This window comes from Strongylocentrotus purpuratus, unplaced genomic scaffold, assembly GCF_000002235.5.
Source record: "Strongylocentrotus purpuratus isolate Spur 01 unplaced genomic scaffold, Spur_5.0 spur5_scaffold_6, whole genome shotgun sequence".
Lineage (NCBI taxonomy): Eukaryota > Metazoa > Echinodermata > Echinoidea > Camarodonta > Strongylocentrotidae > Strongylocentrotus > Strongylocentrotus purpuratus.
This window is the reverse complement of record NW_022145612.1, coordinates 35172925-35200900: the sequence shown is the minus strand read 5'-3', so window position 1 is coordinate 35200900 and position 27976 is coordinate 35172925. Positions and strand designations below refer to the sequence as shown.

The 27976-nt window shown below is 38.7% G+C and overlaps 2 protein-coding genes across 4 annotated transcripts in view; both read left to right on the top strand.

Annotated features, from left to right (window-relative positions):
* The first annotated feature begins 1555 nt into the window (after positions 1–1555).
* LOC100890848 (zinc finger protein 420) lies at positions 1556–22358 on the top strand. 3 transcript variants are annotated; one of them, XM_030972555.1, is made up of 3 exons: positions 1556–1715; positions 11329–11378; positions 18610–22358. In XM_030972555.1, exon 3 carries the CDS (start codon positions 18640–18642, stop codon positions 21550–21552), a length of 2913 nt encoding a protein of 970 aa, XP_030828415.1. In that variant the 5' UTR covers positions 1556–1715; positions 11329–11378; positions 18610–18639; the 3' UTR covers positions 21553–22358. The 3 variants fall into 3 exon arrangements, with proteins under 3 accessions (XP_030828415.1, XP_030828416.1, XP_011683421.2); XM_030972556.1 differs by lacking the exon at positions 11329–11378; XM_011685119.2 differs by lacking the exon at positions 1556–1715 and having other exon boundaries at positions 10731–11378.
* Positions 18715–27976, top strand: part of LOC105436407 (zinc finger protein 493) — a 33575-nt gene continuing 24313 nt past the window's right edge. The window contains exon 1 of the mRNA XM_030972557.1: positions 18715–18778. The gene's annotated coding sequence lies outside the window, so the exon portion shown is untranslated. The remainder of the gene's footprint in view (positions 18779–27976) is intronic.

The following is a 27976-nucleotide window of genomic DNA, read 5'->3' as shown; positions in this document are numbered from 1 at the left end:
GTGGACTCACAATTTGATTTTTTAAATTATTCTTTCTAACATCGGAAAGTTAAAAAATGTATATTACTGCTATTTAGATCTTATTGATTGTCACTAAAGTATCGATTTTTTAGTGAAATTGGTTGAGTTTTACACAGTGGTGTTTGAAATGTTGAGAATCAATACTAATAGCACAGCTTTTAATACACAGCCAGGATAGTAATGCACCTATGTGTGTAATAATACAATGGCCAATAATTTTGCAGTTTCTCGATAAAGTTCTTTATTAGTAAACTGTACCATACTACATGTAGTTTACAAGTAGTTTACACACATAAAGATGAAAACACCATGCAACATAATAATACTGTGCTAGCTAGCACCTCTAGCATCTGTTTTAATTGAAGGACTTTTCCTGTTAACGTACCCGTACACGAGCTCTCAAGCATTGGCTATATATAGCTCCCTGCTTGAGCCCCGCTGGCGTTATTTTTTTATGCGGCACAGATTGGGGCATGGCGCGTGTTAAACCTATGGGAAGTACGTTCTTTCCCTTCTAAATAGTGTCTGCACGTACGTGAGACTAGTCAGCAAAAGGACCCTTGGATCAGGGCATGTGAGTTAAAGTCTCACCTCCCTGCTTGGATGTGGGTATGGGTTCGTGGGTCTCAGCCGCACACCCCCGTCCGACTATAATCTGAGTACCCCCCCCCCCCCGGATGTGTTTAGATAACATTCCTCTTTGTTTAAGTTTTATTGACTAATTATTGTGATGTTCTCCTTATTGACGTGCTGCCTCCTCTTCAGATTTCCAATTTGATTTTAATTGTTGATGTAATGATTTTCCATGCGGTAGTGGATTACATGTAACACTATTAAAAACAGACCTCTACTACTTATTACGCACACGACCAGTATTAGTCTGTAAATCAAGACCCTCTTAAAAAAAAGCCCCAATCTGTGCCGCATAAAAAAATAACGCGCCCCGCTGCTGCCCGGCTGCTGGGCAGAGGGTACGCAGGGTATATATAGCTGCCGATCTTTCAGCGTGCGAAGCGCTACAAGTTTCCGGGGGTACGACCCCTATACGGGCGGATACCATACCTAGCGCGCATTATGCCATATGAGTACCCGGTATAGAGCCCATGGGGTCCTGATATATGTGGTACCCCGGGAACTAGTTCACTGGAAATGCAATCACCGAAGGGTCCATTTATTTAGAGATGGGAGAGATTTAGGCATTTTCAATGTAGGAGAAAATCCCAAAATCCAGGAGAAAATGAGGGAGAAAAGAGGGGAAAGGAATAAATGAAAAAAGGGACCCATGTCTAAGGATTTTTTTAATGAATAGGGGACCCATGTCTAAGGATCTTTCCTGAAAAAGTCACCCTTCCGAGCGGCACATCCCCGTATACCCAATATACGTGAGTACCCCCCCCCCCCCCCCGGGGGAAAGATACTCAAAAAAAAAAATATAAGAGTGAACAATTTTTAAGACTATCCCTAACTGATTTGCATATTTTGTGGAACTATGGGTAATAAATATCAGTGCTGTATGCGCAGAGCTAAGCTAGAGCTAGAGAGAGAGATTCGAACTAGGCCTTAAGACAGTTAGTTCGTAGTAGGAGGCCGTCACAGTTAAAAAAAAATGTTACCTTTCCTCGCCTCTGAAGCTACAATTTGCCAAGTTGGTGTATCGAAATGAATCCATACTGAACATATTTTCAAAACAACAGGTAGGATTTTTTTAATTACAGGGTGAAAAACGTTAAAAGTACTTACTCTTTCAGATGATTGTACGTAAACGTTGTGTTGATTAATTTACGATTGCGTTGACAGCAAGCAGCAATGCAGTTGAACCAGGGAGGTCTCATATCCCTGGTTGAACATTGCAGATTTCCAACATGCTATGCAGGCGATGTGGCCTGCGCTGCACTGCGGAGCAGTCACTTTAACAGTTAGATCTATAGACTAGTTAGGATAGATCCTAGACCGAATTTTCCGTCTCTTTCGTTTGTTAAAGGTAAAGACCAGCATTGGAAACGCCCCAATTTCAACAAATGAAATGGAAGCTCTTATTCATGTGAAAGAATATGTTTTGACTATAGATCTACATAGAGTCACCAGTCCCCGATGAAAATTCCAGCAGGTGCTAACTTTTCAGTTAAGAGATTGACTAGATCAATATTGTAGCTCTATTTGTCCGATATTTGTCCGATTGGAGGTGAAATTTGATGTTTTTGTGGAAGTATGATGGCTGTGGTCTGTCTCCTATCGCAGATATTTTGATTGTGCCACCGCATGGCCAGTTGCATGGGGTGGCCGCAAACCGGCACGTAATTACGTGTTTTTCTGGTTCGCGGTGGGGGGTGTTAATACACACATAACATGCGGGATCGTGTATGATGGTATGTGTGCTGATGTGTGTACCCGCTATGACCCGATAGTTTCTAGTACTAGTACGTACCCCCGTATGGGATGATCCATTCGAGGAAAAGGTGAAATTGTTTAAAACTTGACAAATTTACCGTAGCAACAGATAAACATGAGAATTTGGGTTACCCGTAGTAATTTGGTACATGCTTTCATCGTGACGTAGCGCATAAAGCTTTGTGACGTACGCGTGCCGCAAACCGGTACTGCGTGCCCGCAAACCGGGGAACTCGAAGCATTTCGAAACGTGGTCAATGCTGACCACGTTGTGGGTCAGTTTGGTTATTTGTGACCTCTATTTAATAAGTAAGTAGGGTAGAGTACCCAGTATTCGGTCACTTAAGGGGAAATCACTAATATTTTGAATTCTTACCTCTTTCATTGGGCAATCTACCCATCAAAAGAAAAGAAATTTATTCCTCTAAAAGGATTTTATAGTCGCTGAAAATATAGAATAACGATAAGCAAAAGACTTCCGAAAGAAGACGGAGCATTTTTCTGCCCAGAATTCGGTCGCGCCGACTAGAATTCGGTCACGCGATTTGTGCGTGGTATCTCCGTTGCAAAGGATCGTAGCGTATTTGTGCACTATTTTCACACAATTGCGCGATAAAGCACTGAATGTCGATGCGTTGACCGAATACTGGCTGAGCGATACCGCATGGCAAGGGTATCGTATAAATACCTCTTGCACATCTGCAAGTGCGTCATTTGCAAATTCGCTGTGATGGAGCGAACACGGAAGTGATTCTCTTCACACACATACTAATAGGGTGTCTGAACGATTTTTCAATATTCAATTGGGATCGTTTTTCACCATTTTTGTTTGATATTTGAATAAAAAGTGTAATCAGAATAATACATTTCAAATTTGAAGCTTCACCGATGTTTCAATCAAAAGATACAGCCCCTCCAAAATGCTGGTATATTCATATCATTTTGGTCAAAATCGACGAAAAAGACGTCCACGCAGAGTGATGTTGTTTTGCTAAATTTAGCCAAACAGCTGTATCGCGCGATATGCAAGCGTATGCATATCGTACGCATGCTGCTAAGCCAATGCGCGACTTGCAAGCTTGAGCTACGCTGTCTCCGCGACATGTGCCATTGACTAGTATGGTAAGCGTTCGTCGCACAAAAAACCCGGAAGTGAATGCACGTTATAGTCAATGGCAATATCGCGGAGATGTCTCCGCGATATTGCCATTGACTATAACGTGTATTCACTTCCGGGGTTTATGGTGGGAACGGCCATCCATACTTTCATTCACTATAAGCGCACATGTTACGCGATGTAACCATGGTTTGGACTGAGCGGAGCTCACGCCTCCCTAATTAGCTGATTCCAAAAATGTGGGAAGGGTATTTTTAAACTGTTGGGGCGAGTGATCTCTTGGGGCTAGCGAAAAAATAAGTGCATACATATTTTCCTTACGTCTAGCCGGACATAAGCCCGGGGGGCGCAGCTCAGGAAAGTGGCAAATTTTGGAGCTAGGATGCAAACAACATTTAAATCGCTGTTTTGACCAAGATATTTTTAGAATTTCGGGGGTGCGCCCCATTGGGGAATATGGAGAAAAACCTGCTCTTTCATATGACACCTCATTTATTAAGTTTCACCTTCAGGATCACAAGCCCCAAAGGTTTGAATTTCATTTTTTTTCATAAAATCATTGACCAATTTTCATGGTCGCGCAATGCACGTAGACTGCATAGGGATGCGTGCAATCTCTATGGGAAGTATTTTAGCACACAACATCGGGTGCGCGATCAGACACCCTAATACTAAATTCATTGTGACAGCACACGTAGTTGTTTCGCAATAGACTTCTACATATGGCTATGCATGTTAGCGCATGTGCTAAGACAAGTAAGAGGCCGCGAAAGTGCGGAAAGTTGTGCGACACTGACCAATTTCGAGCGAAGTTGGAGATCTTTCCGGGGCCCTAAATCTGATTTAATTTTGAGAGTTAAGAAAAGTTGTTCAGCTGCCTGATTTGTGCAAGTTTCGTGGCTCATAAATTATTTTTTAAATTGTTACAGCTGTTGAAACGGCTGTCTGACCGAATACTGGGAATCGACCGAATACTGGGCGCACTACCCTATATGGACTCTTTATTGAGGGTATTGAAGTATTCTGTGAGTATTCCAATAAAAATAGAATCGGCAGTTCCCGCAGACCGGAGCCACTACTCTATCATATACAATTCACATTTAAAATTAAACCACACATGATAAACATTAATAAAATATGTACCTTCGACCTCTGCATATGAAATCTTCTTCAAAAAAGTGTTATTATCTCTTCCACTTGACTGTCTTCAGACGTCAGCCATCTTGAATCAAAGTAATAAATATTCATGCCAAAGTTTTTTTTAGCCTCCACCCCATTGACCTCATTCATAGACGTGCGCGTATGTGCACGTACATGTACATAACGCTGCTGCTACTCACGTTTGAGTTCTCGTGTTGTCTGCTTCACGTGCGCGCGCTATCCTCGACGTGACGCACGGAGGAGCTAGCCGAGGCGAGGTCATTGAATATTCATTAGCCACCATTTTGATTTCTGTCGGTCAATGCTTGACGTGGGTCATCGAGAAGCAGCCAAATGCTCAGTAAGTCCTTTTTATTTATTTTATATTTCTCTTTCGTGGGGAAGGGGGGGGGGGGGTAAAAAGGGAACTTTTAGGGACTGACAATTGCCTAGAAAATTACTGCAATTGAAGATAAATGATGTATTTCTCGTGAAGTTTGTCATGTTTGTGGGAGGGGCCTAACGGCTAAAATCTAGCCGTGATATCTTCAACATACGATGGCATAGGCGATCGTTCAGTCTCTATATCCGAAGGTCTAGTGGAGCCAGACGTAGTCTCAGTGGAACAACCGACGATATAGAGACTGAAGCTTTCGGTCTAAGAGAGTCAATGCTATTGCGTATTGACCTCTAGCACTGCATACATGCTGTGAGGTTGGGACCTAGAAGTCTATACACAAATATACACGCCACACAATATCGCATAGACTGTACACAATCATGTCGATGCAGCTGTAAGCAAAGTTTGACACTAGACTTACAATTTCAATTTTTAAATTTATTCTTTTTAACATCAGTAAGTTGAAAAAAATGTATTTTACTGCTATTAGGTGTCATCAATTGTCACTAAAGTACCAATTTTGAGTGAAATCAGTTGGGTTTTGTACAGTGGTGTTTGAAATGTTGAGAATCAAAAGCACAGCTTTTACTACACAGCCAGGATAGTGATGCTCCTATGTGTGGGCATAGCCAGATGGGCGGCCAGGGGTATGAAGGGGTGACCAAAGTTCGCCGACATTTTAAAACATATTACAAAATGTGATATTTGATCTATGATTTCTCATATTCTACACAAATTTATTTATTTAAATTATTACCAAATGGACGGCAAAGTTTTTACTACAGATTGATTGAACTACAAAATTTATCGTCGAAGGATTTCGGAGATATCGCGATCTAAAAATTTGATGTTCGATCGTACGTGCGCGCTGCATCTAAAAAAGTCATAGAAACAACGAGACCTAACTTCACGCACGGGGGCTTACAGTTTATTTATCAAAAAATGTGATCCATCAAAAATAAGGTAATATCATAATTTGCAAGGCAATATTATAGTATTAATGACTGCTTTGAGAGAAATAGTTGTTTTATTACGCTCAAGGGAAGGTTAGAATTGTGCTATTCCCCGAGGCTTGCCGAGGGGAATAGCCCAATTGTAACCTTCCCGAGAGCGTATGAAAACAACTATTTCTCGAATATTAAAGCAGTCATTAATACTTTTATATGCCGAAAAAAAATAGACTAAAAAATAAAAAATAAAAAATACTTTTTTTTTTGGTCGAAGATGAGATTCGAACTCTTGCGTACAAAAGGTGATGTATCTAAAGTCAGCGCCTCAGACCTCTCGGCCATCGCGCGTTATTAACATGCATGGCAGTTTTGTACAATATATACATTAAAATGGATTAAAACCGGCTTCGCGTGTGATGAATGCTTCGCAAAAGCTCCATATACGGACTCTTCTTTTACTTTTGCAATGCATATTGGCACGAACTTAGATCAAGATCTATCGGCAGATGTTGTTTTTTTGTTTTTGAGAGTTAATTTTCGTCTTCATGTCAACAATGCAAGATAAAATTGTCGGTAAGATCGATCGAGATTCAATTGTATTGAAATTGCCGACCAATTTTTCGCACACGTATGGTATCCTCCATCGCTCAAACCATTTTTTAACATGTAAACCTATGGGGTAACCATGGAGACTGACCTATTTTTTTAATAACCATGGTTATTAAAAATATTGAAATGTTTTATGCATGGTTACCGGGAATTTTACAGGAACAGTTGAAGTTTATGAATGCAATTCGACCAATCAGATGGCTGGATTTCTTAAGTGAGGTATATAAATCATACTATCAGTTGGTACCACTTTCTACTTACAATTTTGAGGATATCTGCTCTCAAATTGAAGATTTTCTGACCCTTATCGGTAAGTCGATAATTTTTCGGAACGGACGCAAAAGATTTGCCGATCTTTTGTCTATATCTTCACAATTTCGTACCCAATTCCAAAGAAAATTTCATCTTTAGGTAATTTGATGATATCAGATTTTTGAAATCTTACTTTTTTTTGAGATAGTGAACTTAGGTCATGCGCGAACTTTGGTCACACCACCATATACACTATAGTAGGGTGATCGTGTACCCGATGTTGTGTGCTAAAACCCTTCCCATAGAGATTGTACGCATCCCTATGTGGTCAACGTGCATTGCGGGACCATGCAAAATTGGTCAATGATTTTATGAAAATTTTTAAAATTCAAACCTTTATAACAAATGATCCTGAAGGTGAAACTCAATAAATGAGGTGTCATGAAAGAGCAGGTTTTTCTCCATATTCCCCATAGGGGGCCACCCCCAGAATTCTAAAAATATCTTGGTCAAAACAGCGATTGAAATGTTGTTTGCATCCTAGCTCCAAAATTTGCCACTTTCCTGAGCTGCGCCCCCACGGCTTAAGTAGGGCTAGACGTAAGGATAATATCCAGGTGCTTTTTTTTCGCTAGCCCCAAGGGATCATTTGGCCTAACAGTTTGAAAATACCCTTCCCACATTTTTGGAATCGGCTAATTAGGGAGGCATGAGCTCCGCTCAGTCCAAACCATGTTTATTATTTTATACTAGGGCATATGACTGAAAAACAGAGCAGATAAAAAAAAAAAAATTGTAAACAAGCGATTTCCACAAATTCAAACCATAAACACTGTTTATATTTGTTTGGAGAAAAACCAGGATATATATTGATATATCCATATAAGTAATACGCTAAGGCTCCGCGGGGGGCGCGACGTCCCGGCGAGCCTTTGTATTCTATTGTTTTTTAATGAGATCGCCGACCCAAGTTGGTGCAGCTATCTCCTCCTGAACCCTCCCCTCGGGGTACCCGTGCCCGGTGCCATCGTCCGCGGGAGAGTCTACTCTGTGGAATTGGCTATACTCCGCCCGAGGTCCTGCTCCGTGTCGACGTCCAGGGCGAAAACAGACGCGACATGCATAATGCAGGATATGCGTGACGACAGAGATACCTCATGGATATTCAACATTACATCCGTAGACACACGACCGACGACTATCCACTCACATTAAGTTGCGTATTAAATGCACTATGCACAGGGTCGGGATTACCCAGAGTAAAGCGTCTTGCTATATGATGTGATTTGTAGTAGCTAGGATGTGCTTTGTAGTAGCTGTATCAAACAGACACACAACAGATGACCATCAACTCACATTATGTTGCGTATTAAATGCTCTATGCAAAGGGCGGGATAACCCCCGAGTAAGCCATCTTACTATAGGGTGTGCTTAAGTAGGGCTAGACGTAAGGATAATATCCAGGTGCTTTTTTTTCGCTAGCCCCAAGGGATCATTTGGCCTAACAGTTTGAAAATACCCTTCCCACATTTTTGGAATCGGCTAATTAGGGAGGCATGAGCTCCGCTCAGTCCAAACCATGTTTATTATTTTATACTAGGGCATATGACTGAAAAACAGAGCAGATAAAAAAAAAAAAATTGTAAACAAGCGATTTCCACAAATTCAAACCATAAACACTGTTTATATTTGTTTGGAGAAAAACCAGGATATATATTGATATATCCATATAATAATACGCTAAGGCGTCGAGGGGGGTATCCGGGGTCCATTTTACGGCGCCCAAATCTCCCCTCCCGCCCGCCCCCGGGCGCCGCCGGGCGGTCCCGCGATACCTACTGGGCCACGTCCCGGCCCGGTGCGACGTCCCGGTCGTCGTCGACATCATCGATGCGTCCGCACGTCCTACTTATTCGTCACGAGCTTCATGCTTTAGCATGAAGCGGAAGTGGACGAGCGGTCTGAGGCGCCGGTTGCGTTCGATTCGCCGGCAGCTCTTGCACTTTTTGCACGCACGGGTTCGATCCCGCCTCCGTCGCAAGTTTTTTTTTCTTCCCCGTGTTTGTTTTGTATATTTTAGATGTTGTAATCTTTACCATTTTTTAAATTTTAATTAAAATGTAGACCTGATATTTAAAATTTGAATGAGTTGAGTCTTTATTTGATATTTATTAGCTTATTTCATGATATCTAGGCCTAAAATCAGCGCAACAGATGTCTTCCCATATCCACGTCCAAACTTAGAGACCTATTTCCATCATTATTGCCGGGATTTTTTATATAGTTTTCGTGAGTGGAGGTGTGAAATCAAAGCTTATTTTGTGATTATTCTGGCCATGTTTACTCAGTTTTGATTATCATTTATTAAAGGAAAGTTTTCACAAGAAAATCAGAGAAAAACATCGTTCAGTTTCAAGAGCTCTGCCGTACGCATACAGTGTGTAGTGCAGTGCAGCTGCGCTGGCTGCTCGACTGAGCTGAGTGAGTGAGTGAGCTAGCTATTCAGAGTCGAAGAGACTATGAAGGGCCGAACATGCCAATATTCGACAACTATACGCTATATTATGTATCCATCCATGCGACTATTTATGTCTATCCATTCATTGAAGTAGGCCTACACGTGAACACAACAGCGGGCAGGCCGAAGTGCCATAAGATTGTTGGGGGGGGGGGGCAAAATATTTTTTTTTGCATCTTACATGTTACAAAAAAAATCTGCATCTTACATGTTACATGCAGACCCCACAAAACATTTTTCAAAGTGTGGGGGGGGGGGGGGGGGTCAGGTAGATCGAAGCGAGTTGAGTGTAGGCGTGGGGTCCACGGGTTGTGGGGGGGGGGGGGCGAGGGGGATCAGGTAGATCGAAGCGAGTTGAGTGTAGGCGTGGGGTCCACGGGTTTCAAGGGGCCATAAACCCCCGAAAGCTCGGGGGGTTTAGGCGTTTAGGGTCAGATGAGCATATTTTTAATACTTTATTTGGCGTGGGGTCAATACGTAGAGTGGCCTACGTTACTATATGCTGGGGGAAGGAAAGGGGTACGCAAGATGAACGAAAACAATTCAACATGTTTAATTTTTTTCGCGTACTTTCGGCGTAGAAACTTGACGCAGAAAGTACGCCTTTTTACGCAACACTACGCTACATGACTACGCAACAGTACGCTACCCTACGCCAGATCGTCAAAGCAGTAAAAGCTTTCTACACAGTAAACAACCATAAGCAAACCTGTACGCCAGCCTACGCATAACCTACGCAGGGACTATTTTCCCATTAATACGCAGCCTAATTTCTGCGTAGTCGGTACGCCACACTACGGAACTCTACGCAGTTCCAGTGGCTTAAAGAATAACTACAGGTACAGTTGGATCGTTTTTTAAATTTTTTTTATATATAAGGCCAAATTAAAAAAAAAACATGTTTAGCGTCCTGTTTTTTTGAAAAATGGGAAGGAGGAGGCCCTTTTTTTTTTTTTCTTCTTTCAAATGGCCGCTCCGTACATTTTCCCTGACATTCTGGCTATTTTTCAAGATGGCGGCCGACAATTTTTTTTTTCTTTTTTAAAATCAGAAATACATTTTAGCAGTGCTTTTCATGTTTTTTTTATTTCAAAAAAAAAAAAAAAAAAAAAAAAAAAAAAAAAAATAAATAAATAAATAAAAATAGGAGGCGGCCCCCTAAAAGGAAGCAGGCGGGGACGCTTTTTTTTTTCTTTCAAAAAAAAAAAAAAAAAATTTCAAAAAAAAAAAAATAGGAGGCGGCCCCCAAAAAGGAAGCGGGCGGGGACGCTAAACATGTATATTTTTTAATGGCCTGAATGGCAAATAAAGTTCTTGGTGGTTTTAATTTAGGCAGTCTCTATATATCTATTTACACCCCCCGCCCCCCTCTAGATCGAATCCCGCGGATTTCCGCGGGTCCTGCTAGTCTGTTATATATTAATCATTTTTTGGCCATCTGATCTTGAAGACTCGAGGTGATCACTTTTCTGTGTATATTGTCCGTTCAGAGTTAGAAGGGTGTAATAACTCTTTATTTAAAGGGAGTGTAGTTTGGCAAATACTGGTTAATGCCATTTACGTCTTCTTTTGGACAACTGCACGTAAATGAAAGGACTTTATTAACAGTAGTCATCGACTAAAATCTCTATATGGTCAGCGTTCGGGGAACAGACAGGAGTTCTCTTCACGCTTCAGTTTCGCACAAAGTGCATGCATGTGATTGCTGTGGTCATGTCATCGGTAGTTGTATTAACCCCAATTGGCCCCGAGTCAGGCCACTGGAAAGACACGTAGTCTCATCAGTCTACACTTCCTTTAAGTATGCAAGCTGACACTCTTCTGGCTCCAAACAGACAATTTATGTTACAGCTTGTTCTGCATCATTGTAATTGAGTGCCTTCATCACCCTGCTTGCTTGATAATATTCTCGCTTCTTTCTCACTTTTTTCAGTAACGAAGCAGAAAGACTCAGACAACGATCAACAAAGCTTGTTATTCCAGGTGAGTAACTCCTGGTCCCTGTTTCACAAAACTTGTCATCAGTGACAAATGACAGTTTTTGTTGTAAGCTACTGAAATCCTCACTTCTGATTGGTTATCAGCAGGTTTGTCACTGATTTTTATGCCTCCGTTACGAAGTAGCCGGAGGCATTATGTTTTTGGGTTGTCCGTCCATATGTACACGTACGTCTGTACGTCCCATTCTCGTGATTGCGATATCTGAAGAACCAATTGATGGATTCCTGCCAAACTTAATTTATGTTTGTTACTTGCAGAGCCAATGAACTGATTAGATTTTGGGTTCATGAGGTCAAAGGTCAAAGGGCTCATTATGTATGCAAAAATAGCTTATGATCCCATTATCATTAGAACAGATGGATGGATTCCTGCCAAACTAAGATCATGTATGTATCTTGCAGAGCCAATGAACTGAGTAGATTCTGGGTCATGAGGTCAAATGTCAAAGGTCATGGGGCTCATTATGTATGCAAAAATAGCTTGTGAACGCATTCTCATTAGAACTGACACATGGATGACTATCAAACTCAGGACATGTACATGTATGTATCTTGCAGAGCCAATGAAACTGATTAGATTTTAGGGTCATGAGGTCAAAGATCAAAGGGTCATACATGTACATGTATATGAAAAAAAGCTTGTGATCACGATATTCTGAGAAATTGAATTTTCAAAATTGCTTCTGTTATGGTTGGTATAATCGCCCAATGGCGGAGGCATCATTTTTGACTGTGCGCAGTCAAAGGTCATCTAGTTTGTTAGCAAGATAACTTGAAAATGGTTCAGTCAAATACCTTGAAATTTGGCACACTTATGAATAGGCATTTGGAGAAAACACGGTAAGGTTTTCAACCTTGACCTTGACTGATGACGTCATCTAGGCGCCATTTTGTGAAATTTTTTGAAAATTTACTCATGATCATATTTTCATAACGGTAAGTCATTTCTCATTCATATTTATCATGATCAAGGTCAATATCAGTCCAGTCAATTTCATGTCAAAAATAGAATCTCCATTTTTTTTTCTTTCATGATATTTCACATTTTTTTACAAACAAATTGATACCTTGTTTATCTCTTTATGACTATTAATAACGGAATGAGCGTCCGCTTAACATAAATGTCCGTGCACGCGAGCTCTAGTAATACATAACATACATGGGCAAAAACATGCCTATACAAAATCCACTATAGCTCTTTGGGATGCACCTGGACCCCAATTTTTTTTCATATTTGAAAAAAGTATGAGTCGGAGATTTGATTTCATGTCTCATTTGGCCAGTAAGTGCATCATGACATCATCTTAATGGCCTTGGAACTCAAAATACGAATTTGCATATTATGACATCAGCATATTTATGGAAAATTAATTGTATCTCTGTAAAATAATATTGATCAATTTTCTTCAAAATTTTTCTTCAAAATGTTGTAGCTCAGACAATTTTCTACAATCTTAGTTTTCACTATTTTTCATTTTGATGACGTCATCATAGTGAAAATTTCAATTGAAGGCCTCATGTCAGAAATCTCATAATATGCGTGTTATGCCCATAAATTTTGTTCACGTCATGAATCTACATATTGTTTTATAAGAATTTTTAAGGTGTATCTCGCTTATTTTCTCTCTATTTTGTCTCAAATTTTAGTTGACCAGCCCACCTATACTTGTTCCAAACAAGTATTACATGTCTAGTTTTTATTTATTTCTCCCCACTTTTTTGTTCCGAGGATAACTCGAGATCGGTTTAGTCAATTTCGTTCAATTTTGGCACAGTCATAGATCATTGTCATAAAATGTGACAGGAACATTTTTCAAGGTCATCAAGTCTTCATGACGTCATCCAGGCGCCATTTTTGTTGTTGTTGGTACTTTCAACTCATGATCATATTTTCATAACAGAAAGTCATTTCTCATTTATATTTAACATGATGAAGGTCAATATCTGTCCGGTCAATTTCAGGTCAAAAAATTTCAAAATGCTCAAAATCGTCTCAAATTCATTTTGCATACGTGTCAGGCCATTTTAAGCATTTCGCAAAAAAAAAAAACTCATGTGTTTTCGCGCGTCCTGGCAATTTGCAACATAGAATTGCCGAATTTTCTCTGTCATCATATTTGGCACATTTATCCAAGCATTTTGATACCTTGTTCAACTTTTTCTGACCAGTAATACTGTTTAAGATACATGTCCGTGCGTGCGAGCTCTTATAATACATCTATCATATATGGGCAAAAACATGCCTACCTATACAAAATCCATTTTAGCTCTTTAGGATGTAACGGGACCCCAATTTTTTTTTCATATTTGGATAGATTATGAGTCGTAGATACGATTTCATGTTTCATTTGACCCTCAATTAACTCATGACGTCATCATAATGACCTCCGAACTCAAAATTTCAATTTGCATATTATGATGTCAGCATATTTTTGGAAAATTGATTGTATCTCTGTAAATATTGATCAATTTTCTTCCAAATTTTGATATGTTCTAGCTGAGAAAATTCTCTAGAAATGTAGCTTCCACAATTTTTCATTTTGACAAAGGCATCATGGCTTGGTTTTGCGATTAAAGGAGGCATGTCAATTTTTCACATTTTTTGTGTATTCTCTATGGGACATGACTTTTTCTCATTACTTGATTCTACATTCCCGTCTTTCGGGAGCAATATCTCCGTCGTTTTAGCTTTGTTTTCGCTGAGCTTCGAGTATGTTGAAGCTGAGACAAGAAGCTTTCACAAGTATGCCCTTTCTTTTTCAATGATATGCCGGGATCATGCTCATGTTTCACTTGCAAAGTGGGATTTGAGAATTCCATTTTCCGTTCACGTGTAATCGCTATGGGAATTGTTTTGATATATCGGTAACGCACTTGACTTCCAACCTCGGGATCCCTGGTTCGAGTCCGGGCGTCTCCAACATTTTTTTTCTTCACTTTTTTTTGTCTTTTACCTTTCACTGTACCATCTCCTTTGAATATTAAAACACGTTGAATGGCAAATAATGTAATAAACCATATTTACCTTATTATGACCTTATTATTACCCTATTATCACCCTATTATCACTTGATCCATTACCTTAACTCTCCGTGTATAAGGTGCACCTGTGTATAAGGCGCACCCCTACTGTGAAGACAAAAAAAAATTGGGAAAAAAAAATTTCAGGGAAAAATAAAAAATACTGTCATCTTTAGTTTTAAAATTTTCTAAAGAAAAAATAAATATTTATCTCTTATTTTAAACACTGCATGCTTTTTTTTAAAGCAGAAAATTACTTGGTAATCACAACAAGTTTCGATACAGATAGCTGTTGCAAGGCAAGTTCAGACTAGTCACAGAAAAAATGTGCTGTAATGCGTGCCCAAACGAACTCAAACAAATATACGTGATCGTAACGAGAAATCATTCAAAACTACGAAAGCACAATTGGAAAGACAACTACTGCTCAAAACTTGGACAAAGAATTCAATACCGTAAATCTCAGTGTATAAGGCACACCCCTTTTTTTAAGACCAAAAAAAAAAATCAGGAAAAAACAAACAAATCTGTCATCTTCAGTTTTAAAACCAACATTAATTCTGAAAGGTTGTGTTGCCCCTTACGGAGCTCCAAAAACAATAATCATCAGCAAGGTTTTGTTGCCTCTACGGAGCTCTAAAACCAATAATTATCGCCAAGGTTTTGTTGCCCCTATGGAGCTCTAAAACAATAATTATCGGCAAGGTTTTGTTGCCCCTACGTAGATCTAAAAACAATAATTATCGGCAAGACTTTTTTGCCCCTACAGTGACTCAATTTAAACACGTGTATTTTTGCACGGACATCGCAGCAGGCCCATTCCGATGATAAATTTACCTTTAGTAACTCCTTAAATATCACTATATTTGTGGCTTTTCTTGGACAACTATTGTATTCTTCCTCCAAGTTATGTATCTGCTTACAGTAATTTTGAGTAATTGTCTTTCCAATTGTGCTCTCGTAGTATTTAATGATTTTTTATGCCTCCGCCACCGAAGGTGGTGCCGGAGGCATCATGTTTTCGGGTTGTCCGTCCGTACATCCGTACGTCCGTCCCGTTTGACCGTTATCACAATATCTCAAGAACCATTTAAGATTTAAACTTAAGACTCGGGAATAGTATTTATCACCATAGGAAGACGATCTGATTAGATTTTGGAGTACGTAGGTCAAAGGTCACAGGTCACAGAGGTCAACTTATGAAATTCCTTGTATTGAGTTTGTTAGCGCGATATCTCAAGAACCATTTGAGATTTAAACTTCAAACTTAAGGATAGTATGTATCACCATAGGATCTGATTAGATTTTGGAGCACGTATGTCAAAGGTCAAGGGTCACAGAGGTCAACTTATGAAATTCCATACATTGAGATTGTTATCATGATATCTCAAGAACCACTGGAGATTTAAACTTCAAACTTAGTGATAGTGTGTATCACTATAGGAAAACAATCTGATTAGATTTTGGAGCACGTAGGTCAAAGGTCAAGGGTCATAGAGGTCAACTTATGAAATTCCATACATTGAGATTTTTATCATGATATCTCAAGAACCACTGGAGATGTAAAAACTTCAAACTTAAGGATAGTATGTATCACCATAGGAAGACGATCTGATTAGATTTTGGAGCACGTAGGTCAAAGGTCAAGGGTCACAGAGGTCAACTTATGAAATTCCATACATTGAGATTGTTATCATAATATCTCAAGAACCACTGGAGATTTAAACTTCAAACTTAATGATAGTGTGTATCACCATAGGAAGACAATCTGATTAGATTTTGGAGCACGTAGGTCAAAGGTCAAGGGTCACAGAGGTCAACTTATGAAATTCCATACATTGAGATCGTTATCGCGATATCTCAAGAACCACTGGAGAATTTTCACTTCAAACTTAATGATAGTATGTATCACCATATCATAATATCTCCAAGAACCACTGGAGATTTAAACTTCAAACTTAATGATAGTGTGTATCACCATAGGAAGACAATCTGATTAGATTTTGGAGCACGTAGGTCAAAGGTCAAGGGTCACAGAGGTCAACTTATGAAATTCCATACATTGAGATTGTTATCATGATATCTCAAGAACCACTGGAGATTTAAACTCCAAACTTGTTTAAATTGCTCTATGGCGGAGGCATCATTTTCGACTGCGCGCAGTCAAAATTCCATCTAGTTTCTTGTTACGATCACGTATATTTGTTTGGGTTCGTTTGGGCACGCATTACAGCTAACGAGGTGCACTGCGCATTTTTTCTGTGACTAGTCTGAACTTGCCTTGCGACAGCTATCAGTATCGAAACTTGTTGTGATTACCAAGTAATTTTCTGCTTTTAAAAGAAGCATGTGGTGTTCAAAATAAGAGGAAAATATTTATTTTGTCTTTTAAAAATTATTCGATCGGTATGCTGTAAAGAAGTATTTTTTAGAAAGCTGTTTTATTATTCGAACATTGCGGTAATGTTTCTTTCAACCTGATTTATTTTTCCTGCCGAGAGACCCGGCCAGTACAGTAGCTAGTGCTTTGCAACCCATATTTATAATGGCAGTTCGGATTGATTCAGGATGAGCTAGAATATGATTGGTAAAAATTTAATACTTAAGTTTTAAGGTGGATTAATTTTAGTGGTGTGCAAAACTGCAATTTCTTACATATTTCATTATTTTTTTCGGAGCATTTTGAGTACTCAAAATATCCTGTACCTGTGTATAAGGCGCGCACCCGACTTTTGATTTTTGCCAACGGAAAAAAAAGTGCGCCTTATACACAGAGATTTACGGTACTTTTTTAGTGTAATCCCTATGGCAGATGACTTTTTCTCAAATCTAGATTCTTCATTCCTGTCTTTTGCGAGCAATATCGCTGTTATTTCTGCTTGGTTTTTATTGATTTTTTAGTTTGTTGTAGCTGAGACTATATGCTATCTAAATGTCCCCTCATTTTTTCAATCAGATGTCAGGATCACGATCATGATCATGATCATCGTCACCATCATCAATATCATCGTGATTTTCATCATCTAACATTATCGCTATCATCATCATCATCACCATTACTATCATGATCATCATCATGTTCATCATGATGTTCATCATGATCATCATTTTTTACATGTCTATATAACTTCTCCCTTTCTCTATATAGTAAATATTCAAATCTATCATAAGAAGTGAAGACAGACCACCTAATTCGTCCTCATGACGAATTAAATTTCTAGTTGTTTTTGTTTATTTCATTTCTAACTATAATTCAACTATTTTGACTTCCAAAATAAACACCTAAACTTTAAACAAGACCCAATGACCATTTTTGTCACTTCATTATCATTTGCGTGTAATTTGTTCTTTTTTTCTATTTCTATAAACGTGATGTATTTATTTCTTGTAATTATGTATTTTCTTGTAACGCCAGTGAAAACCTAATTTCTATGTAACTTGTTTGCAAAGACCAAATAAAATATATTGTAACTTGTATCTTGTTTTTACCTCTTTTTAGGAAAAATGACATTTTCATATATATATGTGTTGTACACAAATCACGAAAATTAGGGAAATTGCGACATGCAAAGACAAAAGGTCATGTGACTTTGTAACTGTACGTCTGATTTTCAAAAAAATTGTTTTAAAAGATGCTCAAGATTCGAAAGGAAAAGGTTAGTAAGCGGCGGGGCGCCATCCGTACGCAGAGGGAGGGGGTGGGGGGAGGGGCATAATGGCTCCCCCTGGCCTTCTAAGGGTTAAATGTTACTAATTGAAAATTCCAGACATTGCCAGCTATGCATTTATGTGTAAATTTTACAAATACCTCGCCTAGTCCTTTAGTATCTTTTGAAACACAGGATGATCAATCGGTGTGTTTACATAATCCTTAGAATAAGGTTAAAACACTTTGGAAAAAAACTATACAATTTCACAATTCAATAACTTATTAATTACATGATCATTTGACACCAAATTGCACATCAAGAAAAGTTATAATACACACAGGTACCTAATATTGCTGAACTGAATTGAATGAAACACTTTTTAGTTATTTTTAGACTTAAGTTCATGATTAATGTTAGATTTAAGGCCCCAACTGTTACAGGTATTAAAACTAAACAAAAGTTGATCTAATGGGATAGGAAATTGAAATTGAACTCACAGCATTAAAGCTGGTTGACTTGTCATTTGTCTTGTTTTATTTCTAGTCGTCTTACAGTAGCTGGTGTGCAGCAATAATGAATAAGGACACTTCATCCAGAAGTTCTCAGAGATCTGATCGTAAACTCCCAGCCCGATACCGTGATGACTCTATAGAAGTAACAACAAACGTACTGCAAAGGACGAGTACCATTTCACAGAGTGGAAAATCACAAGGTAAAGAATATGCATCAGCCCATGAATCCATTAATGATATTTCCTCAAGTAAAAATCCTGAAAACAGCCACAATAGTGAAGTACTATCAAAAAGGGTGCTTAAGGTAAAATGCAAAACTGATGTTGTGCGCTGTGATGATGTTAGCGTGAAGCGAATTCTATCAGGAAATGGAGCTGTCAAACTACAACCTAAGCAAAACAGAAAACCAAAATCAAAAGAGGAGATTGGTACAACACGGGATGAGGATTTATCTAGTAAGATGGACAGTAAAACCACCAAAAAAGTGCTCCGATGTGAGACTTGTTGCCGTACATTTACCAGGCAGAGCAGTTTGCAGCGGCATGTGCAAGCAGCTACTTGTTGGAAACGCTTAGCAGCAGAAGCTGACATGGGAGAAGAAAATCGGGACACTGGAGAACAAATGCTTGAGGGTGCACATCCTAGAAAAGGAAGAATTGTTTGTAAAATTTGTGAAAACAGCTTTGTAGACAAGTATACATTTTTGGTGCATCGCCGCACACATACAGGGGAGCGACCGTACCATTGCACTCTCTGTGACAAGAAGTTCTCTCAACGAAGCACATTACAATTCCATGTGGACACACATTCTGGTCAAAAGCATGAGTGCTCAATTTGTGGCTACAAGTTTACCCAGGCAAGAAGTCTTAAGAGACACATGTATTTTCACACAGGGAATAAAGAAATGAAGAGAAATTTGGTCAACCGGGACTTTCACAAAATTCTTGTTGAGGTTGAGAAACCTGAGAGGAAAGAATTTGAACTTTGTGACAAAGAGAAGGTGGTTATGGAAATGTACGAATGTGAATTCTGTAAGAAATATTTCAAAAGGGTTGCTGAACTAAGAGTGCATTTACGTGTTCATACAAATGAGCGTCCTTTTAGCTGTACAACTTGTGGGAAATCTTTCAAGCAGCTGTGTCATTTGAATGGTCATCAGAAAACCCATGAGAAATCAGAAACCTTTTCATGTGCGGATTGTGGAAGTCAGTTTACTCGGGCTAAGAGTCTTCAAAGGCATCAAGCTTTCAAGATGTGTTCAGGAGGAAAAGTGTTATGTAGGAAAAGAGGAAGGCCTCAAAAGATTATTATTATTGATCAGGAACATGATGAGGGCAAGATGGAAGCCACAGATGAGGTTAATATACATGTAGATGTAACTGATGGTACTACTGCACATCAAGTTTTAGAGAATGTATATGAGTGTGCCAATGATATCAAATCTTCAGAAGACAGAAGTGAATCTCTTGGGAATGGACCTATTGGTAATACAGATGGACAGTGTGAACAGGAACTGTGTGGAAAGGCCCTCGTAGGCATGAACAATTTCATGCCTCACAAACGTACACATGGTACAAAAAAGGCTTTTACTTGTAATGTGTGCAGTAAGAATTTTAGGTTGTTGAACTGTTTGAATGAGCACTTAAAAACTCATTCACAAGATAAGCCATATTCTTGTGAGAACTGTAACAAAAGGTTCAAAACGCTGCGGTGCCTGCTGAATCATGCAGGGAGGAACTGTTGTACTGGCCGTCGTCCATTTATATGCGATACTTGCGGTAAGTCATATATGTATTCAAGATATCTGAAGACCCATCGATGTCACAATACACCAGTCAAGGTGTATTCATGTAGTGATTGCGGGAGGATGTATAGGCGACGAGACCGCCTAATTGAGCACATGCGTATACATACAGGAGAGAGACCTTTTATCTGCAATGAGTGTGACAAAACATTTGCCAAAATTGCAAATTTTAGGTTGCACCAGCGTGTTCACACAGGTGAAAAGAAATATGAATGCTCACATTGCAGGAAGCGCTTTGCCCACAATAGTACACTCCGATATCATGAGAGCACCCACAAAACTGAAAAAGCCTTCCCATGTGACCAGTGTCATCGGCAGTTCCCACGGTTAAAAGCTCTTCAAACCCATAAGCAAGTTGCTCACAATCATGGTGTCACAGGGAACAGGTATTTGTGTGCAAATTGTGGTAAGGTTTATCAGCATCTGAAAAGACTATTGAAGCATCACTGTGAGGCAACCAGCGGTAAACGTTTCTTGTGTGGAGTGTGTTTTAAGCATTTTGACAGGGAGAAGCAGTTGGAGATTCATATGCGGGTACATACAGGGGAGAAGCCCTTTAAATGTGAGAAATGTGAGAAAGGATTCTCTCAGTCAGGAGGCCTCAAAGATCACATGGTCTGCCATAATCGTGTAAAGAAGTTTCAATGCGACCTTTGTGACGTTAAGTTTTTGCGAATGAAAAGTTTACGCAAGCATAAACTTATCATCCATACTGGCGTTGAACCACAGATCTGCAAACTCTGTGGAGCAACTTTCAAGTACTACAAGGCCTTGAAGAAGCATGAGGCTGTCCATGAAACTGAGCAGAAGACCTTTACAGATATCCTGGAAGACATTGAACAAGCCATTAACAGTGCATCAACTCAGGTGGAAAAGTCAAACGAGGCTGCTGTTGTCCAGGAGGTTAGTGAAGTCGATCATATGGATCAGGTGGCTGAAGTGGTGATCCAGGATGATGGAACTTGCCAAGAAGTCATCATAACAGATCATCCTGGAGATGGCCATGTATTTCACTTGTTGCAAGACCCAGAGCAGCTGGAGATTGACCAGAGCATCCATGAGATCCAGATTCAGGCTCAGCTGGAAGAAGAGGAAGAGAGTACTCATCAGGTTTTAACATCTGATGTTGCATCAGTAGACCACCATGAAGAAGTTGTTTCTGCTCCCTAATAAATGGTGAATCAATCTTTGTGATGGTCCTTTGCATTTAAAATCTATTTGATATGCGGACAAGTATCTAGAATTTTGTCTAAATACAATAATGTTTTTAAAAAAATCAAAGATTTTGTAATACAGTATTATTGAATGCTCAGGGGAAAGAGGGGCCCAAGTCAATCAAATAAGAAATTAATTAAGAAAAAAAGAAAGATATGTTATTACTTTAAGAGACAATATGTTTTCATTTCCAGGTACCTTTAATTCATGATCATACTTTGTCTAATGAATAATGATAATGATGATAATGATAACAATGATAATAGTTATGATAATCATAGTATTAATCATTGTTATTATTATTATTATCATTATTTATAATATATAAGATTTTAAGTTCCCAATTCCACTGTAAATAAAATGCATGAGGCACATTAGTGTGAAAGATGATGTCACATGAAACTTTAAACAAATGAAAGCACCTTACACAAAAATACAATGTGAGTAGGATAGAACATGAAAAAGGAAGAACAATTAAAACCTCAATCACTCTTGCACGGTTGGAGCAGTTTTGGCTAGAGTGGTCAAATGTGATTGTGAATACGAAACTGTGCCTTGAAGTGTACCTCTGGACCAGTTCACTTGCTAGACCACTGTATCCTGCAGTGTGACATATTAAACATGATAGAAGAGGAGATGAAAGGAGAGAGAAACAAAGGTTAATATAAAAGAGATACAAACTTCACTTACAGTAAGTGATCTGCTAGTGAAGGGAGAGTATTCAACGATGGAAGGTTCTGCATTAGTGAATCCCCCCCCCCCCCCCAGCAACTTAAAGAACATGTCCATGCCCTGTATAAAGGTAGCCAAAAATAATGCCTCTTAAAGATAAAGTTGAGTTCTGGTCATGCGATTGCATTGTGAAAGAAAAGGTGTGGAATGGATCAGAAAAAGTTAATCATGTAGCATGTAAGTATTGGTGTGTACTGTAAGGTTCTCGAGTCATCAAAATCATAAGAAATTTGGCCCAGTCTTGGTAAAGTAACAAGCACTGTACACAGAAAGATGTATATTGGTACTACACAAATAACTTGCCTTGATTTCCTAATGTCTCTATGCTCATTACTCAGCCAGTATATACATTTTCTACTTAAATTGTTTGGCAAATGACATTTATTGATAATCTTGAACATTCAGTGTAAGTTTCGTTTGATTCTGTGAGAATTCATTTTTTTTTACCATAACTCAAGTTTATGTTTAATTATATACCACATACTAAGAATCTTGCTCTAGGATTGGTCAAAAGTAAATCATGTGATGAAAGATAGTTTGCTCATTATTGATGGGAGAAGCAAAAAGTTTGTTACACTGTGTAGATACATGTAGTACTACTATCTACACAGTGCAACGCACTTTCACTGAAGATAGAGGTACCGTTACTATCTACACAGGGCAACGCAATTTCACTGATTTATCCAAAAGGCAAAAGCGCACTAAAATGGGCGTAATTAAGCGCGCATTACCAATGAGCGGAATTAAAGAAAACACATGCGCATACATACCCTCATGGGGTTGGGTTAAACTTAAACTTTTTTGGTGTGAATTTGGGCCTAGGTGTTTTTTATGTAGATGCATACACGTCCTTTTCATTTTGTAGTTAAATTGTTTTAGATGTGGAATATAAAGCAAAGAATCACCTTTTGGTTTCAAGCGATGGCACACTATCACTTCCTCGTCGATCAGAATGTATACGCTATCTTTCTTCAGCTTCGCTTCGGAAAGATAGCTACCTCCAGATCGCCTCGGAAGTGATAGTTTGTCCCATCACCTTCACCAACGGTAATTATTTGCTTATTATAACTACACTGTAATATAACTACCGTATCCCAAAACGATATAGTTATACAGTTTCGGAATAGTTATACAGTTTTGAAATAGTTAAACAATGAAATTGTGTGTGTGGACGCTTACTAACGAAACGTCGTATAACAAAATGTCGTATAACGAAACGAGGGTTAGGGCATCGTTTCAAAAAAGAACTCAATAATGATTCATGTGTAATCATGGAATGGTATAACTGGGCGGGGCTGAACGTGACCGCGTGCGAAAGGAGACCTGACCTCTCATTTCCACTTTCGTTTTATGACCGCAGTAGCAAACTACGCACATGTACGACGTTTCGCTGTAGAGTTTCGGGATTACTTTCTGGTGTGTTTGAACACCCTGGAATTTATACAATGATTCTTTATACAACGTTTCTTGTGTGTGGACACCCTGGAATTTATATGATGATTCTTTATACAACGTTTCTTTTAAGAGTTTCTGGATAAAAATGTTTGTGTGTGGACACGCGGTATTATACTTATGCTAAATTATTGTAATCTAACCAATTTGTCACTTGGAGGAGGGATTTGGTTCCGAGATAGCGCAACTGGATATCTGTTGTTCCTTTTGTATGGACTCGTTAGAGGATAGCATACTAGCAACTTCTATCGCTCTTGTCCGGTTACGTTTCGATCGCGGTTGGAAGCCGGTGCAGAAAATGAGTAAAATGGGTAATATTTACAGAGAAGAATGTTGTGAAATATTTTTCAAGAAACAATGCGCAGTGCACTTCGTTAGCTGTAATGCGTGCCAAGAGCTCAATTGGAAAGACAACTACTGCTCAAAATTACCATAATCAGATACACAACTTGGACAAAGAATTTAATAGTCGTCCAAGAAATACCACAGAAATTGTGATATTCGAAGCGTAATTGGGTACATTTTTATCGAAAGGGGCCTGCTGCAGATATCTAATCCATCGTTATACTGCTTTTTACCGTAGAGGGCGGTAGAGTGAATTCTAGCCTCGTGCTCAACTTAAAGATAAAGTTGAGTTCTGGTCATGCGATTGCATTGTGAAAGAAACTGTGGAATCATATCAGAAAAGGTAGATCATCTAGTATAGGTATTCGTGTGTATTTCAAGGTTCTGGAATCATCAAAATGATAAGAAATTTGGCCAAATCTTGGCAAAGTTACAAGCACTGTACACAGAATGATGTATATGGGACTACACAAACACATGGCGAAAAAATCCTACCCGGATTTTTACGATGTTTCATGTCATATTTAGAATATGAAGGCATTTGAAGAGCCATGCTTTTCAGGGAACATGTTTAATCTGATGTTCTTCAACCCTTGCATAATAACAATGATAACGCTCACAAATAATTTTTTACCTCTTCCCAGCACTCAACCTTCTCTTTAAACATGTGTAATTCTGCACGGACGTCGCAGCAGGCCCATTCCGTTAATAAATGTACCTATAGATGTTGGCGACCATGGAATGCCACAACTCTCTGTCCCATATTCTATGAAGTAATTCATTTACCCCAAGATCAATTCCACTTTCAGAAATCCAACTCCTTAAGCTACTCATCCACAGAATCCTCCTTCTACCCCTACTCCTCCCCTCTATTCTTTCAGTCAGTGCAAGATTTTCCAAACCATTCTTTCGAATAACATGACCCAAGAAGCTCAGCTGTCGACCTCTTATACTATTCAGAAGCTTTCGTCTTGTTCCTGCCATGGCAAATACCTCATTATTAGGTGATACGTACGAAGTCTACGTATCGATTGATTTCTTCAAGATTTTTATTATCATTCTTCCTCGAATTCGTTCATAGGATATCTCAAGACTGAATAAAGCCATTATCATGAAACTTACATGATGATAGATCTTAGTCTAACTTAGAACTGCGTGACTTTTTAGAGACTCAAAGTTTTCGTGACGTCATCCAGGCGCCATTTTGTGAAAATCAACTCATGATCATATCTTCATAACAAAAAGCCATTTCTCATTCATATTTATCATGATCAAGGTCAATATTTGTCTGGTCAATTTCAGGTCAATAAATGCGCGTATGTGTACGTGTGGGTGTTAACGCACGCGTAAAAATTTAAATTGCTCAAAATCGTCTTAAATTTTGTTTGCATACGTTTCAGGACATTATAAGCATTTCATACAAAATCGCGCAAAACACACATTTTTGCGCATTTTTGTTTGTCACGACCAAACGCAAAATACTTCCTCTGCAATTATTTTTGACAAAATATTTCTCATATTTTTCCAAACAATTTGATACCATGTTTATCTCTTTATCACTATTAATAACGGAATGAGCGTCCGTTCAAGATAACCGTCCGAACGTGCGATTTGTGTAATACTTAGCATATATTGGCAAAAACATGCCTATAAAATGTCCATTGGGATGAATAAGGACTGCCAATTTTTTTTTTATATTTAGATAGAGTATGAGTCTGAGATAGGATTTCATATCTCATTTGGCCATTAAGTACATCTTGATTCCATCATGATGGCCTTGGAAGTCAAAATACAAAATTGCATATTATGCATCATAACATTTATAGAAAATTGAGTGTATTTCTCTCAATATTCATTGATTCTCTTCTAGATTTTAATATGTTGTAGTCGAGGCAATTGTCCACAAGATCAGTGTACATTGATTTTCATTTTAATGATGTCATCATAGTAAAGATGTCATCATAGTAAAGAATTCAATTAAAGGCCACATGTCAGAATTTTCTTAATTTGCGGGCTATGTCTACGGAAGGTGAAATTTGTTCACATCATGAATCTACATGACATTCATCTATGAGCACTATCTTGCTTATTTGTGCTCTATTTTCTTCTGTTATAGCTGAGACTATGGGCTATAAAAACAGTGCTTTTAATTTTTTGATTAGATGTCGATATCTCGTCGAAATTTGCAATTGAAAGTCGGTATTGCAAATTTTGTAGAACTTTCCAGTAATTATGAATATGTCACTTATGTCCTAATTGTGAAATGTTAACGTTAGCAGTGTCCTAGTATTGAATTGAATTGATAATGGTTTTATTGAGAACAAAAACAAAAGAACAATAATGCATTGCGGCCTAAACGGCCGAATTGGACCGAATGTTTTACAAATGTAAAATACAATATATAAAAACATATCATTTAACATCAAAATTAAAGAACTGATCCTGAATGAGTTAATTGGTAAAAAGAATACCGTATTTGCCGGCGATAAGGCCGCAGCGCCGTATAGGGATTTGATCTCTTGCGTACAAATGTTGATGTGACTAAAATCACCGCCTTAGACCGCTCGGTCATCCCGCACTGATGCTAGCATATTGAGTTTTCTGTGATGTATACATCGCGCGTCTCTCTTGTGTATTGCAATGGATTCAAAATAGTGACTTTGCGTGCTGGATGCCTCGCGGCAGCTCCGTTAAACGGGCCCTTCTTTTTTACTTTTGCAATGCATTGGCACAAACTTAGATCAAGATCTATCGGCAGATGTTGTTTTTGGAAGTTTATTTTTGTCTTCATGTCAACAATGCAAGATAAAATTGTTGGTAAGATGTGTGGAAATGTATAGTTATTGTACCGTTCGTAGATCTAGTCCCATATGTGCAAATTCGTGCTGGTTTTGACTTACTTTTTAATTTTTTTTTTTACTCTTTCGCCGCATAGGCCGCACCCCGACTTTTTGATTTTTTCTCTTCCAAAAATACTGCGGCCTTTATGCCGGCAAATACGGTATTTAACTCGAAATTTGTATTTCTTTTTTGATCTCCCAAACTCAGTTTATATAAAAAGGAGATAAAGAAAAGTGAAGACGAACATGATGATGGTGTAAAGTAAAGACAGAAAAGAAAAGTGGGTGGTAAGATGGTGAGGTTAAGAACAAGATGAAGAGGATAAAGTAGAAGAGAAGGAGGAAGAAAAAGAAGATTCAAGTGGGGATAGTGAGAGGATAGACAGAGGTAACACTATCCTAAGGTATCGATATCAATATTCAAGCGTTACACATTACACAAACTACAAATGATAGAGGCGAAGTTATGTATATGTGAATACTTATATGACAAATTGTACACAATTATATTTTACTCTAGGTAATAGCTACTTAAAGAAAAAGGTTGTTTTATCCAAACTTTAAAAAAGGGGAATTATTAGAAGAAGTAAAAATAGAAGAAGAAAGAGGATTAAGAAGGAAGGAGAAGGGTGAGATGCCTAGCTGGGCCTCTTCCCTCTCTTGCTCTGTCTCCCTCTGTCTCCCTCTGTCTCGATCTGCCTCGATCTGCCTCTCTCTTATCTCTCCCCTTTCTCTCTGCATCATCTCAGTGTCTCATTTATTAGTTTATTACATGTATACAAATCAAATCAAAGGAAATTTGAGGCAATTTCTATCCTTTGGCCGTTCACTGCCATGCATACTAACAATCATTTCTAGATTTAACATCTTATAGATGTTGGGTTATGGATGGGTAAAATATTAAAGGCAGGCTTTACTACTTCAGCCAGAAGGGATTAGACCGCCCAGCAAGCCAGCGAGGTCACTGTGACAGGTGGCTTTCTCATTAACTCAGCTCTCATTTAACATAA